This window comes from Melanerpes formicivorus, unplaced genomic scaffold, assembly GCF_026170545.1.
Source record: "Melanerpes formicivorus ecotype bairdi unplaced genomic scaffold, bMelFor1.0.p_v2 SCAF_72, whole genome shotgun sequence".
Lineage (NCBI taxonomy): Eukaryota > Metazoa > Chordata > Aves > Piciformes > Picidae > Melanerpes > Melanerpes formicivorus.
This window is the reverse complement of record NW_027142424.1, coordinates 636671-652855: the sequence shown is the minus strand read 5'-3', so window position 1 is coordinate 652855 and position 16185 is coordinate 636671. Positions and strand designations below refer to the sequence as shown.

Genomic DNA, 16185 nt, shown 5'->3' with positions numbered 1-16185 from the left:
TCTGCCAGTGCAGCAGAGGCTTGTCCTGAGCTGTTGATGTCTTGACCAAACTGCTTGCTTTTCTCCAAGAGTGTGAGTCCAGTTCCTTAATAGGCCTCCAAGAGAGCTGGGAAAGGACTTTTTACAAGGGCTTGTAGTGATAGGACAAGGGGCAATGGCTTTGAGCAGGAAGAGGGGAGATTGAGACTGGAGAGTGGGAAGAAATTCTTTGCAGTGAGGGTGGTGAGACACTGGAACAGGCTGCCCTGGGAGCTTGTGGATGCCCCCTCCTTAGGGCTGCTCATGGCCAGGTTGGCTGAGGCCTTAAGCAGCCTGGTCTAATAAGAGGTGTCCCTGCCCATGGCAGTGGGTTGGAACTGGATGATCTTTAAGGTCCCTTCCAACCTGAAGTGTTCTGTGAATTTGGGTCATGTTGTGGTTTAAGCTGGGATGGACAAGTTAGGCCTTGGAACAGGCTGCCAAGGGGAGTGGGGGAGTCCCCATCCCTGGAGGTGTTCAAGAAACCTCTGGGCATGGCCCCTTGGGACATGGTTTAATGGCCATGGCAGTCTTAGGTTGGGGGTTGGACTTGATGATCCTAGAGGACTTTTACAACTGAAACAATTCTGTGATTCTATGATTCTACCTCCTCTGCCCCTTGTCCCCTGCCTCAGGGGCAGCCAAAGTATTGTCTGCTCCTGAGCTGTCACACTTTATGGACCAGTGCACTAAGCCAGCTGGAACCACATTTGGTCTGCCTCAGTGTGCAGGGCTTGAACCTGCAGTAATTCAGCTTCTGTGGGAAGAGTGACTTACTCATCCTTGGACAGGACCCAGGGAGATGGATGGATGGAGCAGCTACCTGGGGCAGGCATTTGGATGCTGTCCTGAGATAAGCTGCTTCGCTTGAGAGGGGAAAGGTGTGGGCTGGAGGGCTCTGCTGAGGCAGAGGCTCATCCTGGGGTGCCCTTAGAGTGGGGAGCTGATCCAGTGATGCCACTTCTCCACTGCAGATGTGGGCCTCCTGGAGTAGAGGGTGGAATGGGTGAAGGAACAGCCTCCAGAGCTTCGTCCCCACGTGGTTCCCTGGGCGGCCGCCACAGTCGGCGCCAGGGAGAGCCCAGCCTTGTGCCCTGCCAGGTGCCACGGGTGCCCTGGGCTGCTGCAGTGCCCAGTGGTGAGGCAGTGATGTGGTTGCCTTCTCCCTTGTGCCTCTCCAGACGAAACCAAGCCCAGGGCATCCCGGAGAACGTGCGGAAGGTGCCAAAGCTGCCCAACCTCTCTCCCCAAGCCATCAAACACCTCTGGATCCGCACAGCCCTCTTTGAGAAGGTCTTGGACAAAATCGTGCACTACCTGGTGGAGAACAGCAGGTGAGTGCTGCCACAAGCCATCCCAACTGCCTCCCAACGTCTGCCTCTTCCACTGGGGCTGAAGGTGGTGTTGCCAAGTGGGCCAGGGGGTCCCACGGCCGGGCCAGGAGGTCCCTTGGCTGGGCCAGGAGGTCCCTCAGCTGGGCCAAGCTGTTTGAGTCCCTCTGAATAGAATAGAATAGAATAGAATAGAATAGAATAGAATGGAATGGAATGGAATGGAATGGAATGGAATGGAATGGAATGGAATAGAATAGAATTAACCAGGTTGGAAAAGACCTTTGGGATCATCCAGTCCAACCTCTCACCCAACACCATCTAATCAACTAAACCATGGCACCAAGCACCACATCCACTCTCTGTGCCCATCGTGGGGGTTCTGACTGACTCCCTGCTGGCTGGGGGCCACCATGCACCCCCTAAAATCAAGACAGGCCATGCTTGCCCTGCTGATAGCTGAGTTGTTGGGGACCACACTGTCCTTGTCAGGACAGGATAACCTTTGAAGATTCTGTGATTCTGGAAACTGCACACTGAGGTGTCCTGTCCTGGGGAGGTGTCCTGGAGACCTTACTGCTGTCTACAACTACCAGAAGGGAGGTTGTAGCCAGGTGGGGGTTGGTCTCTTCTCCCAGGCACCCAGCACCAGAACAAGAGGACACAGTCTCAAGCTGTGCCAGGTTTAGGCTGGATGGTAGGAAGAAATTCTTCCCAGCAAGAGAGATTGGCCACTGGGATGTGCTGCCCAGGGAGGTGGTGGAGTCCCCATCCCTGGAGGTGTTTAGGAAGAGCCTGGATGGGGTTGCTTGGTGCCATGGTTTAGTTGATTAGATGGTGTTGGGTGATAAGTTGGACTTGATGATCTCAAAGGTCTTTTCCAACCTGTTCTGTTCTACTCTACTCTACTCTACTCTACTCTACTCTACTCTACTCTACTCTACTCTACTCTACTCTACTCTGTCATCTTCAGTTCTGGGGATGTTGTGTTAGGAGGTGGTGGTGCTTGCAACGTGCTGCAGAAGGGTGCCATGGCTGGCAGGAACAGCCTGTGAGGGGCTTCTCAGCATGGAGGGTTGCTACAGGCAGAGAAGGGCACTGCAGGGGTTTCAAACCAGTGCCTCTATTGGAGTGGGGGATGCTACAACATGCTGCTCTCTGTTTTCTCTTCCAGTAAGTACTATGAGAAAGAAGCCCTCCTGATGGATCCTGTGGATGGGCCAATCCTTGCATCTTTGTTAGGTAACTCTCCCACTCTGCCAGCTTGCTTTCCAAACCCATGTTCCCAGTTCTGTGGTCTGGAGTGGGCAACACAGTTGTTTTCTAGTAAGAACTTCAGAAAACTTACTAGCTCTGGGCAGGTGGAGCCCCTGTGAAGACAACATGATGTGCAGAGGGTTAGGGTTAGGCTGAGCTTGGGAGCTTCCTTGCCTTGCAGAGGCTTCAGAAGTAGTGAGGGGCATAAACCCAGGGCTGAGGCTGGGGTCTGGGAGTGTGGGGCTGCAGCACAGACAGGGCTCAGAATGGACATGAGCCAGCAATGTGCACTTGCAGCCCAGGAGGCCAATGACATCCTGGGCTGCATCAGAAGCAGCATGGCCAGCAGATCCAGAGAGGTGATTCTGCCTCTCTGCTCTGCTGAGACCTCGTCTGGAATGCTGTGTCCAGCTCTGGGACTCTCAACACAAGAGGGATGTGGTCCTGCTAGTGTGGGTCCAGAGGAGGCCATAAAGATCATCAGAGGGCTGAAGCACCTCTCCTATGAAGACAGGCTGAAAGAACTGGGGCTGTTCAGCCTGGAGAAGACAAGGCTCCAGGGAGACCTTAGAGCTGCATTTCAGTATCTGGAAGGCTGGGGAGGGCCTGCTCAGAAGGACCTGTGGGGATAGGATGAGTGGCAGTGGTTTGAAACCGGAGCAGGGGAGATGCAGGTTGGACTTTAGGAGGAAATTCTTCACAGTGGGAATGGTGAAATACTGGAACAGGCTTCCCAGAGGAGTAGTGGAGGACCAAACCCTGGAGACATTCAAGGTCAAACTTAATGTGGCCTGGAGATGTCCCAGCTGAGTGCAGGGGGCTTGGACAAGATGCCCTTTGAGGGTCCCTTCCAACCCGATGCCATCTGTGAGCTGACCTCCGTCAGAGGAACACCTCCACCACCCTCCTCATATGCCTGTGATTTTCTCCCCCTCTCTGTGCAGTGGGGCCCTGTGCCCTGGAGTACACCAAGATGAAGACTGCTGACCACTTCTGGACAGACCCCTCAGCTGATGAGCTGGTTCAGAGGCACCGGATCCACAGCTCCCACTGCCGCCAGGACTCTCCCACCAAGCGCCCGGCGCTCTGCGTGAGTGCGGCAGGGACAGGCCCTCACTCTGCCCCTCCTGGGCTGCACAGGCAGCCAGGGCTTGAGCTTCTGTCTGTTTGCAGTTCTGTGACACCAAGCCCTCTGATGGGAGAAGGTAGAAAAGAGCAGTTATTTGAAGTCTTCCAGCCCCAAGTGCTGGGCACGGGGGCCACGGAGACGGCAGGGGTGCTGGACCACCGTGGTGCTGCGTGGTGGGGCCTCTGCCCTTTGAGAGCATCAGCTGTGAATGGAGAGCAAAAGCAGCTGAGGCAGTGTTTCTCTTCTCTGCTTGTTGCACACAAAGCACACTCCTGGGGCTTCTCTGAGTATACACTTGGCCAGAGCCAGGCATCCTCTTAGAGGACACAAAGGGACAGGTTTCGTGTTGTCAGGCACTGAAACGGGCTGCCTGGGGGAAGTGGTTGAATCATCCTCCCCGGAGGGGTTTAGAAGGTGTGTGGATGGGTTAGCACCAGCCTTGCTAGCGTGAGATAATGGTCAGACTCGATGATCTTAAAGGCTCTTTTCCAACCACAACGATTCTGTGGCTCTCTTTCTAGCAGTGAGTTTTCTGAAGGGTGCAAGTGAGGAGGGAATGAGCTTCAGGAGAAGCTTTCTGAGAGCAGGAGGTGTCTGTGCTCACCTCACTTCTGTGGGTGGCTCTCTTCCAGATCCAGAAGAGGCACTCCAGTGGCAGTATGGACGACAGGCCCTCGCTCTCTGCCAGGGACTACGTGGAGTCCCTGCACCAGAACTCCAGAGCCACCCTCCTCTATGGCAAGAACAATGTCCTGGTGCAGCCAGTAAGTACCTGCTGGGGCACAAAGTGCTGCTGGGTACTTCTGTCCCACCTTGCTCCTCAGTGCAAGGAAGCCCAGGCCACAGAGATGTTCCATGGGCTGGAGCATCTCTGCTGTGAGGAGAGGCTGAGGTTGTTCAGCCTGAAGAAGACTTCTGGGGGGACCTTAGAGCTGCCTGCCAATACCTGAAGGGGTCCTACAGGAAGGCAGCAGAGGGGCTTTTCATGAGGGTGTCTAGAGACAGGACAAGGGGGAATGGCTTGAAGCTGAGGGAGAGCAGGGTTAGACTGGAGCTTAGGAAGAAGTTCCTCAGTATGAGGGTGGTGAGACTCTGGAACAGGCTGCCCAGGGAGGATGTGGGTGACTTTTCCCTGGAGGTATTGAAGGCCAGGTTGGATAAGGCCTTGAGAAACCTGGTCTAGTGGAGAGATGACAGGAAGGTTGGAGTAGATGGTCTCTAAGATCCCTTCCAAGCTAAGCCAGTCTAGGCCTCTGTGATTTTTGATCTGGGCAGATAGTGACAGGACTGTGTTTGCTGAAGTCCTTGTCATCTGGATCCTCTCAGTGGAATGGAAGAGGCTCTGCTTGTTACCAAGGAGAAACTGGCTGCTCTCCCTGCCTGCTCTTGCCCAGAAGCCACAGAATCCTGCTCCTGTCCCTTCCTGTAGTCAAAGAAACAAAGGGCAAACAACTTGGTTTAAGTCAAGTTAAATTACTTGGTTTATGTCAAGTTAAATTACTTGGTTTAAGTCAAGTTAAATTACTTGGTTTAAGTCAACTTAAATTACTTAGTTTATGTTTGCCTCAACTGAACAGCAGCTCCCAGCCCTTTCCCAAGCTGGTGAAGTGTCCTCTTGTCTCTGCTGGGAGGTTTTGCAGGGCCACTGTGGGTTCCCCTAGTAGCTGGGCTCAGGGGCAGCAGACAGGGCTGTGTCTGGCCCAGGGCTGTTCTCCAGGGCATGGCTCAGCCTCAGTGCTGGTACTTCATGCTGGTGGCATCTTCCAGCCTGCTCTCAGCAGCTCCTTTTCTCCCTGTGTTTCTCTTCTCAAGCGAGATGACATGGAGGCCATCCCAGGATATCTGTCCCTTCACCAGACTGCTGACATCATGGCCCTGAAGTGGACTCCCAACCAGCTGATGAATGGCTCTGTGGGGGATCTGGACTATGAGAAGAGGTGACTGGCTCCCAGTGCACAGGGCAGAGGGGTGGCAAACAGTCCTCAGGCTCACAGCTGGGATCTGAGGTCCAAGTCATTGAGCAAAAAGGCACAAAAGTCATCCTTGAGTCAGGGGAAGGAGGCCTGCGGTGGTGAGAGATGCTGTGCTGTTGCTGGGCAAGGCTCTCAGTGAGCTGTGAGGTGCTTGTTCTGGATCTTCTCTGCACACTGCCCAGTGCTTTTAGGTTTATGGTGCTTAGTTTAGCTCATAAACAAGGGCAGAGCTTCTGCAGAGAGAGGGAACTTCAACCCTTCCCAGATAATCCCATCCTGTAGCTCTGTTCTGCTGCAGCCTGCAGCTGATCTTGCATGCAGGTCCTCAGAATCCCTTGGGTCTGTTGGACTCCATGAAGCTCATTCCTCCAGGGGGGCTGAAGTCTGCTTAGTTTGCTCAGCAGGGTGTATTGCCATGCCCTGAGCTCAGCTCATGGGCTGCTGGCATTGCCCCTGATAGCTGCCATCCTTTTAGCTACAGAGCCATGCCAGGTCCTATTTTACCTGAGGATCAAAGCAAACACAATCCCTTCCCACCAGCAAGCACTCCAGGAGAGCTGGAATGTGTAGGACACTGATTCCTTGCCCTAGGGTAAAGATCTTCTTCAGCAAAACTCATTCTCAGTTCTGTTTGGTCTCAGCTGGAGTGTTTTGGGGGGTTTTGTTTACCTGTGTTCTTTTCATCTCCCCTCTCTTCTTGGCCCCTGGGCCATTCTGTTCTGCCTGGCACCTTCCCCCTAAACCCCTACTTTCATCTCCACACTGTTTTCCCTGAGTTCTTGACTTGGGCATCAGCCTGAGCTCTGAAATTTCCCAGTGTCATGCTGTGAGCAAGGAAGAGAGAAGCCAGCTGGCAAAGTAAGTATGGACCCAGGAGGAGTGACTCTTCTGCACCCCTCCTCTCCTTCACTGACTTGCTGAAGCCACTTCAAACCCCCTTCATTTGAAGCACTGTTGTGGTGGCTTGGCAGATCATGCTGCTCAAAACCTGGCAGCCTGGTGGGATGTTGTTACAGGCTGCCACCCTCACAGAGCAGGGCTCATGCCGGGCTCTCCTCAGCAATCAAACCCTGCCTGAGGCTATGTGTCTTCTGGAGGCACCTCCAGCTTCCTCCAGCTGTCTCTCTCCCTCTGCCCTTTAGCTACAGAACCATGCCAGGTCTCATTTTGCCTGAGGAGCAAAACAAACCCTGTGTGAGGCCATGTGTCTCCTGGAGTCATCTCCAGCTTCCTCCTGGTGCCTCTGTCCCTCTGCCCTGCCTGGTGATCAGCAGCTCTCCAGTGTTCTCTAGATTTGCTCAATCCCCCTGAGGTGCCTCTGCTGAGGGAGTGCAGCCCTTAAACAGGAGCAACTGGGAGCAAATCTATATTCAGCTCTAAATAAACCCCACAGATTGTGAGGTTTTATTTTCCCCCTCCCCTGGGGACAGGAGCTCAGCAGAGCAGCAGCCCAGGCCCGGCCTGCATCTTCCCTAGGGGCTCCAGGGCTGCTCCTCCCAGGTTTGTGGGGTTCTCACAGCACCACAGCAAAGTGGGGAGGGAATCTTTTCTGGGGTGCTTAGAGGAGGTCCTCAGCTCTGCAGGGATCCACATCCCTCCCTGCAGCTAGCAGGATCCATGGGCACCTTGTTTGTGTCTAGAAACAATGAGAAGCAGCCTGGGGCAGGTGGGACTGGGCTTGTCCTAGCTGTCTACAACTCCCTGAAGGGAGGTTGGAGCCAGGTGGGGGTTGGTCTCTTCTCCCAGAACAAGAGGACACAGTCTCAAGCTGTGCCAGGGCAGGTTCAGGCTGGATGTTAGGAAGAAGTTCTTCCCAGCAAGAGAGATTGGCCATTGGGATGTGCTGCCCAGGGAGGTGGTGGAGTCCCCATCCCTGGAGGTGTTTAGGAAGAGCCTGGATGGGGTGCTTGGTGCCATGGTTTAGTTGATGCCATGGTTGAATGTTGGGTGATAGGTTGGACTGGATGATCTCAAAGCTCTCTTCCAACTTGGTTGATTCTATTCTGAGCTGTAGTGACAGAGTTACTGATTCTGGAGGGATGTTGTCACTTACTCAGGCTGGCCTTGTGGCAGTCACACTGCTGCTGGGACCTCATCCTTCCTGTCCTAGCTGTCCCTGAAGCTCACAGCTTGCTCTCTTTCTCTGCTCCAGTGTGTACTGGGACTACGCCATGACTATCCGCCTGGAGGAGATCGTCTACTTGCACTGCCACCAGCAAGGTAATGCCACAGTGGGGGCTCCTGGAGGCTCTTCTCACCCTGACATTTGCTTCATTAGGCCTTTGTGGAGTGCCCATATGGAGATTCAGCCCCAGGGTGTCCAGAGCTTGGGGTGGTTGGTCACTGCTGTGGAAGTGCTTCTAGGAGAACCTTCAAACCAGCTCCTGGCTGCGGGGCTGGGCTGGGGAGGGCTCCCTGCAGAGCAATGCTCTGTGGTTCTCCAGGCTGTGAGCTCCTAGGCAAGCCTTCTCCAGAGCCCCAGAAGAATCCAAATGAAGAAGAAATTCTTTCTTTTCCATACCAGCAAGACAAAGCCTTCTTGCCCTCTGCATTTTTAACTGCTAGTGTTTGCCCCATTCGTGACTCTGTCTCCTCTCTGCTGTCGCCAACAGTAGACAGCGGTGGGACAGTGGTCCTGGTGAGCCAGGATGGCATTCAGAGGCCCCCACTGAGGTTCCCCAGAGGAGGACACTTGCTGCAGTTCCTGTCCTGCCTGGAGAATGGCCTCCTGCCCCATGGGCAGCTGGATCCACCCCTCTGGTCACAACGAGGAAAGGTAGGCACCCCAAAAGTGGACTTCAAGTGTCTCAATGTCCCTCTTCAACTGAGGAGCCCAGAACTGGACACAGGACTCAAGGTGTGGCCTAACCAGTGCTGAGCACAGGGCAAAATGACCTCCCTGCTCCTGCTGGCCACACTATTCCTGATGCAGGCCAGGATGCCATTGGCCTTGTTGGCCCCCTGGGCACACTGCTGGCTCATGTTCAGATAGCTGTCAATCAGTACCCCCCAGGTCCCTTTCTGTCTGGCTGCTCTCCAGCCACTCTGACCCCAGCCTGTAGTGTCCAGAGAAGGGCAACAAAGCTGGGGAGAGGTCTGGAGCACAGCCCTGTGAGGAGAGGCTGAGGGAGCTGGGGTTGCTTAGCCTGGAGAAGAGGAGGCTCAGGGGAGACCTCATTGCTGTCTACAACTCCCTGAAGGGAGGTTGTAGCCAGGTGGGGGTTGGTCTTTTCTCCCAGGCAACCAGCACCAGAACAAGAGGACACAGTCTCAAGCTGCATCAGGGGAGGTTTAGGCTGGAGGTGAGGAGAATGTTCTTCCCAGAGAGAGTTGTTAGCCATTGGAATGTGCTGCCCAGGGAGGTGGTGGAGTGCCCATCCCTAGAGGTGTTCAAGAGGGGATTGGATGTGGCACTTGGTGCCATGGTTTAGTCATGAGGTGTTGGCTGACAGGTTGGACTTGATGATCTTTGAGGTGTTTTCCAACCTTATTGAGTCTATGGTGATTCTTTGGAGCCCAGGGCACTGCAGGCCCTTGCTAGTGCTCCCTTGTGGAGTGTCTCAGAGCAGAGCTGATGTGCAGCACCCTCTGCCTGACATTATGGAGGCCTTCCAGCAACTGAAGGGGCCTACAAAAAAGCTGGGGAGGAACTTTTCACAAGGGCTTGATAGTGATAGAATGAGGGACAATGGTTTTGAGCCCTTGAGGGCAGATTTAGACTGCAGATGAGGAAGAAATTCTTTACAGTGAGGGTGGGGAGACACTGGAACAGGTTGCCTGGGGAAGTTGTGGATGTTCAAGTCCAGGTTGGATGAGGCCTCAAATAACCTGGTGTAGTGGAAGAAGTCCCTGCCCATGGCAGGGTGGGTGGAACTAGATGATCCTTAAGGTCCCTTCCAACCCATCCAGGTTTGCATTCACCGTGGAGCTGAAAGCTTAACCCAAAGGCTCCAGCCCAGGGCAGGTACAAACATCATCTGGTCTGGTGAAGGCCATGCCTTTGTTGGGCAGTTTTGGGCCATGAGGCAGTGCCCACTCTGGCCTGCATGGGGTGGCTTGTGAAGAGCAGGTTTTGTTCACCCAGGGAAAGGTCTTCCCCAAGCTGAGGAAGCGAAGTCCCCAGGGCTCCTCCGAGTCGGCGTCCGACAAGGAAGACGACGAAGCCACGGATTACGTGTTCAGGATCATCTACCCAGGGACACAGTCTGAGTTTGGTGAGTGGGCTGGCAGAGAGCCTCTCAGAGGGGGGGTTATTATGGGGTGTGTGAGCTGGGGGGCACACCCCTGACCTGGGGGATGGTCCCAGGGCAGTGGGCTCTGTGTGTTACAGCTTCGTTTGGCACCAGGGATGGGCTGGGGCAGGGGTTAGGTTTGTTTGGTTTAACCTTTCCCTTGTTACCAAATCCTTCTGCAGCTGCACAACAGGGCCACCACTGCCTCAGTGGTTGGGAAGAGCACCTTGCACGTGGTTTCAGCAGTGGGGTTCACTCTGGTTGGGCTCCTTAGGGGTCAGTTTTCAGCATCACAAGCCTCCAGGGCTGATTCTTCTCTTGCTGTCCTCAGGCCAGCTTGGCAAGTGCTGCATTAAGTCCAGCTCTGTTGCTTCTGCTGCACAAAGGAGAGGTTACAGCACCCTTCTCTGGATGCTGGCATGCTGGACCCACTTATCTTCACTCCCTGGCTCACAGGGTAGTGGTGCTGCTAGATAGGATGGTGCTGCTAGGTAGAGGATGCTGCTGGATCCACCAAACCAGAAATCTGCTGAGACCCCACCTGGAGTACTGAGTCCAATTCTGGAGCCCCTAGCACAGGAAGGATCTGGAGGTGCTGGAAGGTGTCCAGAGAAGGGTCATGAAGATGATCAGAGGGCTGGAGTTCCTCTCCTATGAGGACAGGCTGAGGGAGTTGGGGCTGTGTTCAGTCTGGAGAAGAGAAGGCTCCAAGGTGACCTAATTGTGGCTTCCCAGTATCTGAAGGGGGCTGCAAGAAAGCTGGGGAGGGACTTCTGAGGGTGTCAGGGAGTGATAGGACTGGGGGGAATGGAACAAAACTAGAAATGGGTAGATTCAGATTGGATGTGAGGAAGAAGTTCTTCCCCATGAGGGTGGTGAGAGCCTGGCACAGGTTGCCCAGGGAGGTGGTGGAAGCCTCATCCCTGGAGGTGTTTGCAGCCAGGCTGGATGTGGCTGTGAGCAACCTGCTGTAGTGTGAGGTGTCCCTGCCCATGGCAGGGGGGTTGGAGCTGGCTGAGCCTTGGGGTCCCTTCACCCCCTGACATTTCTATGATCCTCTCTCTCTTTAATGGTGAATGATCTGCACACTGTGCTTGGCTGAAGGGACCACAGATGAGTCCTCACTCTCCTGTGGGCTACCAGGAACACCACAGCTGACTTTTATAAATGGGGAAGGGGGGAGAGCCAAAAGTGGCACAGAAAAGTCCTGGAGTGCTTTTGAGACGTGCAATTGGATCAGAACCTTGTTCCTTGCTCTCTGAGGCTGGAAGGGTGCAATCACCTCTCCTGTGACTCCTCCATCAGACCAGTTCAGATTACACTTCCTTCTCCCTGCCTTTAGCTGACTAATGCAATTCAGTGAGTCAGATAAAAATCTGATTGAGGCTAAAATAGCAGAGGGAGATGTTCGGCTCCGTGGCTTGCTTTTGATCATCTACCCTTTAACGTTCCCTGCTGGGGGCCACATTTGCTGTGCAATGGATGGCCGCAGTCTCCTCAGCTGGCGTCAGCAAAGCCTGTGCAGTTCCCGTGCACCTCCCCAGAGGGGGCTGGAACCGCATCAGCTCGCCCTTCCCTGCAGCTCCTTCCTTTCTCCCCTTTCATTTGTGCCCTTGTCCTCTCTCTCTCCGTGTCTCTCAGTCACCATTAATGGTAATTCTCACCCATCCCTTGCCTCTGTGCTCGCCGCCGCCGCCGCTGCGAGGGGGACCATGGAGAGGACTCCGGCTGCAAGCAAGACAGTGGTGACCCCTAAATGGTTTCTGAGTCTTCCCATCACGGCTCGACCCCTCCTTGCTGCTCTGAGGGCCACTGAGCACCTGTGTAATGTGTCTGGTTCTACTGCCTGCCCATGTTGTCACTTGGCCCTTCCTGCAGAGGTGTCCCCTGGCCCTGACCCCTCAGCACCTGCTCACTGAGAGGGCAGTAAGGAGGTGTCAGCATTCTGCTTGCTGACAGTTAGAATAGAATGGAATTAACCAGGTTGGAAGAGACCTCAGAGATCATCCAGCCCAACCTATCACCCAACACTCAACCATGGCATCAACTAAACCATGGCACCAAGCACCCCATCCAGTCTCTTCCTAAACATCTTCAGTGATGGTGACTCCACCACCTCCCTGGGCAGCACATTCCAATGGCCAATCTCTCTTACTGGGAAGAACTTCTTCCTAACATCCAGCCTGAACCTCCCCTGGCACAGCTGGAGACTGTGTCCTCTTGTTCTGGTGCTGGGTGCCTGGGAGAAGAGACCAACCCCCACCTGGCTCCAACCTCCCTTCAGGGAGTTGTAGAGAGCAAGAAGGTCTCCCCTGAGCCTCCTCTTCTCCAGGCTAAGCAACCCCAGCTCCCTCAGCCTCTCCTCACAGGGCTGTGCTCCAGACCCCTCCCCAGCTTTGTTGCCCTTCTCTGGACACCTTCCAGCAACTCAACATCTTTCCTAAACTGAGGAGCCCAGAACTGGACACAGGACTCCAGGTGTGGCCTGAGCAGTGCTGAGCACAGGGCAGGATGACCTCCCTGCTCCTGCTGGCCACACTGTTCCTGCTGCAGGCCAGCATCACAGAGAGTCAGTGAGACCAAGATGAGTGAGATGGTGGAAGCCTCATCCCTGGAGGTGTTTAAGGCCAGGCTGGATGTGGCTCTGAGCAACCTGATCTGGTGTGAGGTGTCCCTGCCCATGGCAGGGGGTTGGAACTGGCTGATCCTTGAGGTCCCTTCCAACCCTGACAATTCTGATTCTATGAGTCTGTTCCTAGCTGGAAGCTGGAATTTCTACCATGATTTGGTTTCCAAGGTGGAGCAAAGAGGATTATTCCTCAGTAGATCTTTTTTCTGCATCCCAGCAGTTCCCCCTTATCACAATGACCTTTTCCAGGGGCAGAGGCAGGTCCAGGCCAGGCCAGCAGCCCTCCTGCATGGCCCCATCCATGCAGGATCCAAGGCCATTCCAGTAGCACTTGGGAGCTTAAACAGGGATTTAACAAGTGACAACATGGAGAGCTACTTCCTTCTGCTGTCCCTTCACAACCTCTCCATCAAAGAGATGATCTCCTGCCTTGTGATTTGGGTGCTCCTTTCTCTCCCTGGATCTTGGGTGGGATTCTGATGTTGGAGAGATGGGGGCTTTTTCCTTCCAGTGATCCACCCTTCCTGCAGCAGTGCTTGATTCCCATCCTGCTTTCTATCTCCTCTTCTCCCCCTCTCCCCCTCTCTCTTCTCCCCCTCTCCCCCTCTCTCTTCTCCCCCTCTCCCCCTCTCTCTTCTCCCCCTCTCCCCCTCTCTCTTCTCCCCCTCTCCCCCTCTCTCTTCTCCCCCTCTCTCTTCTCCCCCTCTCTCTTCTCCCCCTCTCTCTTCTCCCCCTCTCTCTTCTCCCCCTCTCTCTTCTCCCCCTCTCTCTTCTCCCCCTCTCTCTTCTCCCCCTCTCTCTTCTCCCCCTCTCTCTTCTCCCCCTCTCTCTTCTCCCCCTCTCTCTTCTCCCCCTCTCTCTTCTCCCCCTCTCTCTTCTCCCCCTCTCTCTTCTCCCCCTCTCTCTTCTCCCCCTCTCTCTTCTCCCCCCCTCTTTTCTTCCCCTCTTCAGGTTGGGTGTTTGATTTCAGCAGTTGAAGATCAGCTTGTTTAAGACACTGCAGTTAATCAGCAGGTGTTTTTCCCTCACTCCCTCGTCCATGCTCTTTGCTTCCTTTCCTTTCTCCTGAGCTCACCAGTGCTGGTGCTGTGATTACCTGGTGTGGGTCCTCCCTAGCTGCTGAGGTCTCCTGGGGAAGAATTTGGGATGCTGCATCAAATCAAACCTCTTCTCTCTGTTGACCTCCTGTGGCTCCCCTGACTCTGGGGCAGTGCCAGCAGCTGATGGTCCTCTCTCTGCCCTCTCACAGTGCCCCAGGACCTGATGGACACGCCAGGTGCTGGCCTCCCTCCCATGTGGCAGCCCAGCACCCGCAAGTCCTCCTGCTCCTCCTGCTCTCAGAGTGGCTCCTCTGATGGTGGACCATCCAATGGCTGCAGCCATGAGAGGTGTGGTGGCTCTGCTGCTTTCTTGGGGAGATAAAAGGTGGTTAGAGGGGAAAGCCCAGCTGGGTGGCTGAACTAGAGCAGTTGTGGTGTCTCCAGCCTCAGCTTGGTTGTCCAAGGACCGTCTGCAGGGCCCAGTGGGACATGTCATAGAATGATGACAGCTGGAAAAGCCCTCTAAGATCAGGTTCAACCATCAGCCCAACACTACCATGACCACTGAGCCATGTCCCAACGTGCCATACCTCTGTATTTCTTGAACACCTCCAGGGGTGGGGACTCCACCACCTCCCTGGGCAGCCTGTTCCAATCCCTGACCACTCTCCCAGCAAAGAAATTCTTCCTCATGCCCAATCTAAACCTACCCTGGTACAATTGGAGGCCACTTCCTCTTGTCCTATTGCTGGATACTTGAGAGAATAGACCAACACCCACCTCACTCCAACCTCCTGTCCAGGCTGCAGTGAGGTTTGGCCCTTCATCTGAATCTTCTCAGCTGCTCTGTGGCCATGTCCTGGCAGCAAGAGCTCGCACAGTGCACCTCTGAAGGTGAAGCTGGAGCAGTCAGACCAAAGCAGGGGCTGAGGACATCCATGGAACACTTCTCACATCCCCTGTGTTTCTTGGCAGAGCTCCACTGAAGCTGCTGTGTGACAACATGAAGTACCAGATCCTCTCCCGGGCCTTCTATGGCTGTGAGTACTGCTCCCATCCATGGTGCCTTGAGATGTGTGATGGGCAAGGGGTGAAGTCCTGGACTCTGGGCTAACAGTGGTGCTGAGGCAGCAGGGCAGTAGCCAAGGGTACTGGGACCTGTCTGGTGCATGCAGGGCTGTTCTCAGGACTGCAGCAAACACCTGAACACCCATCCTCAGACTTCAGCCCAGCGAGCAGCCGTGCTGGGGGCCCAAGAGCACGAGATGCTTGCCTGTCCCAGTAGTAGCTCCCTGCTTTGCTGCCTTAGCCTGGGTGTAGCTTCAGAGGGTCTCCTTCAGGGACCAGGTTCATCAGAGCTTTCTCCTGCTCTTCTCTCTCTCTCAGTTCCCTGGCTGAACTTGCCCAAGTGGCCAAGAAGGCCAATGGCATCCTGGCCTGCAGCAGGAAGAGTGTGGCCAGCAGGAGCAGGGAGATCATTCTGCCCTGTGCTCAGCACTGCTTAGGCCACACCTTGAGTCCTGTGTCCAGTTCTGGGCTCCTCAGTTTAGGAAAGATGTTGAGGTGCTGGAAGGTGTCCAGAGAAGGGCAAGAAAGCTGGGGAGGGGTCTGGAGCACAGCCCTGTGAGGAGAGGCTGAGGGAGCTGGGGTTGCTTAGCCTGGAGAAGAGGAGGCTCAGGGGAGACCTTCTTGCTCTCTGCAACTCCCTGAAGGGAGGTTGTAGCCAGGTGGGGGTTGGTCTCTTCTCCCAGGCAAGCAGCACCAGAACAAGAGGACACAGTCTCAAGCTGTGCCAGGGGAGGTTCAGGCTGGATGTTAGGAAGAAATTCTTCCCAGCAAGAGAGATTGGCCATTGGAATGTGCTGCCCAGGGAGGTGGTGGAGTCCCCATCCCTGGAGGTGTTTGGGAAGAGACTGGCTGAGGCACTTGGTGCCATGGTTTAGTTGATTAGATGGTGTTGGGTGATAGGTTGGACTTGATGACCTCTGAGGTTTCTTCCAACCTGGTTAATTCTATTCTGTTGTGTTCTGTTGTGTTCTGTTCCCCTCCTGTCCTGTCCTCTGCCTGCTGCAGGGTTGGCCTATTGCCGCCACCTCTCCACGGTGCGAACCCACCTGTCCGCGCTGGTCAACCACAGCATCGTCTCCCCTGATGTGCCCTGCAGTGCCAGCTCAGGGCTGACTGTGGACATATGGCAGAGATACCTGCAGGACACCACGGTAGGGCCACCACTCCTGGGGTGTGCCACTTGTGGTGGCCTTGGGATCTCCGGGGCAGGGGCAGTTAAGCGGCTGCAGCGTGGTAGGGTAAGGCGCTTTGGGGAACTTGGCAGAGAGCCTGCCTGGGAATTCTGATCCTCAACAGGAAGTGCTGGGGCCAGCTCTGGAGTCCTCAGCACAAGGGAGACCTCTTGGAATGGGGCCAGAGGAGGCCACAACAATGGTGGGAAGGCTGGAAACCCTCTGCAGTGAGGCCAGGCTGAGAGAGCTGGGGTTGTTCAGCCTGGAGAAGAGAAGGCTCCAGGGAGACCTTCTGGTGGCCTTTCAGGGTTTAAAGGGGCTGAGCAGAAAGCTGGG

General features: G+C 54.9%; 1 protein-coding gene across 1 annotated transcript in view; it reads left to right on the top strand.

The window, feature by feature from the left end:
- SGSM1 (small G protein signaling modulator 1) overlaps positions 1-16185 on the top strand; it is a 61511-nt gene that overhangs the window by 29535 nt on the left and 15791 nt on the right. Inside the window, exons 5-16 of the mRNA XM_068163257.1 lie at positions 1200-1352; positions 2524-2591; positions 3551-3696; positions 4368-4499; positions 5548-5672; positions 6504-6566; positions 7861-7928; positions 8321-8484; positions 9793-9922; positions 13819-13957; positions 14585-14649; positions 15683-15828. Of these exons, the coding sequence (XP_068019358.1) occupies positions 1200-1352; positions 2524-2591; positions 3551-3696; positions 4368-4499; positions 5548-5672; positions 6504-6566; positions 7861-7928; positions 8321-8484; positions 9793-9922; positions 13819-13957; positions 14585-14649; positions 15683-15828 (1399 nt within the window). The remainder of the gene's footprint in view (positions 1-1199; positions 1353-2523; positions 2592-3550; positions 3697-4367; positions 4500-5547; positions 5673-6503; positions 6567-7860; positions 7929-8320; positions 8485-9792; positions 9923-13818; positions 13958-14584; positions 14650-15682; positions 15829-16185) is intronic.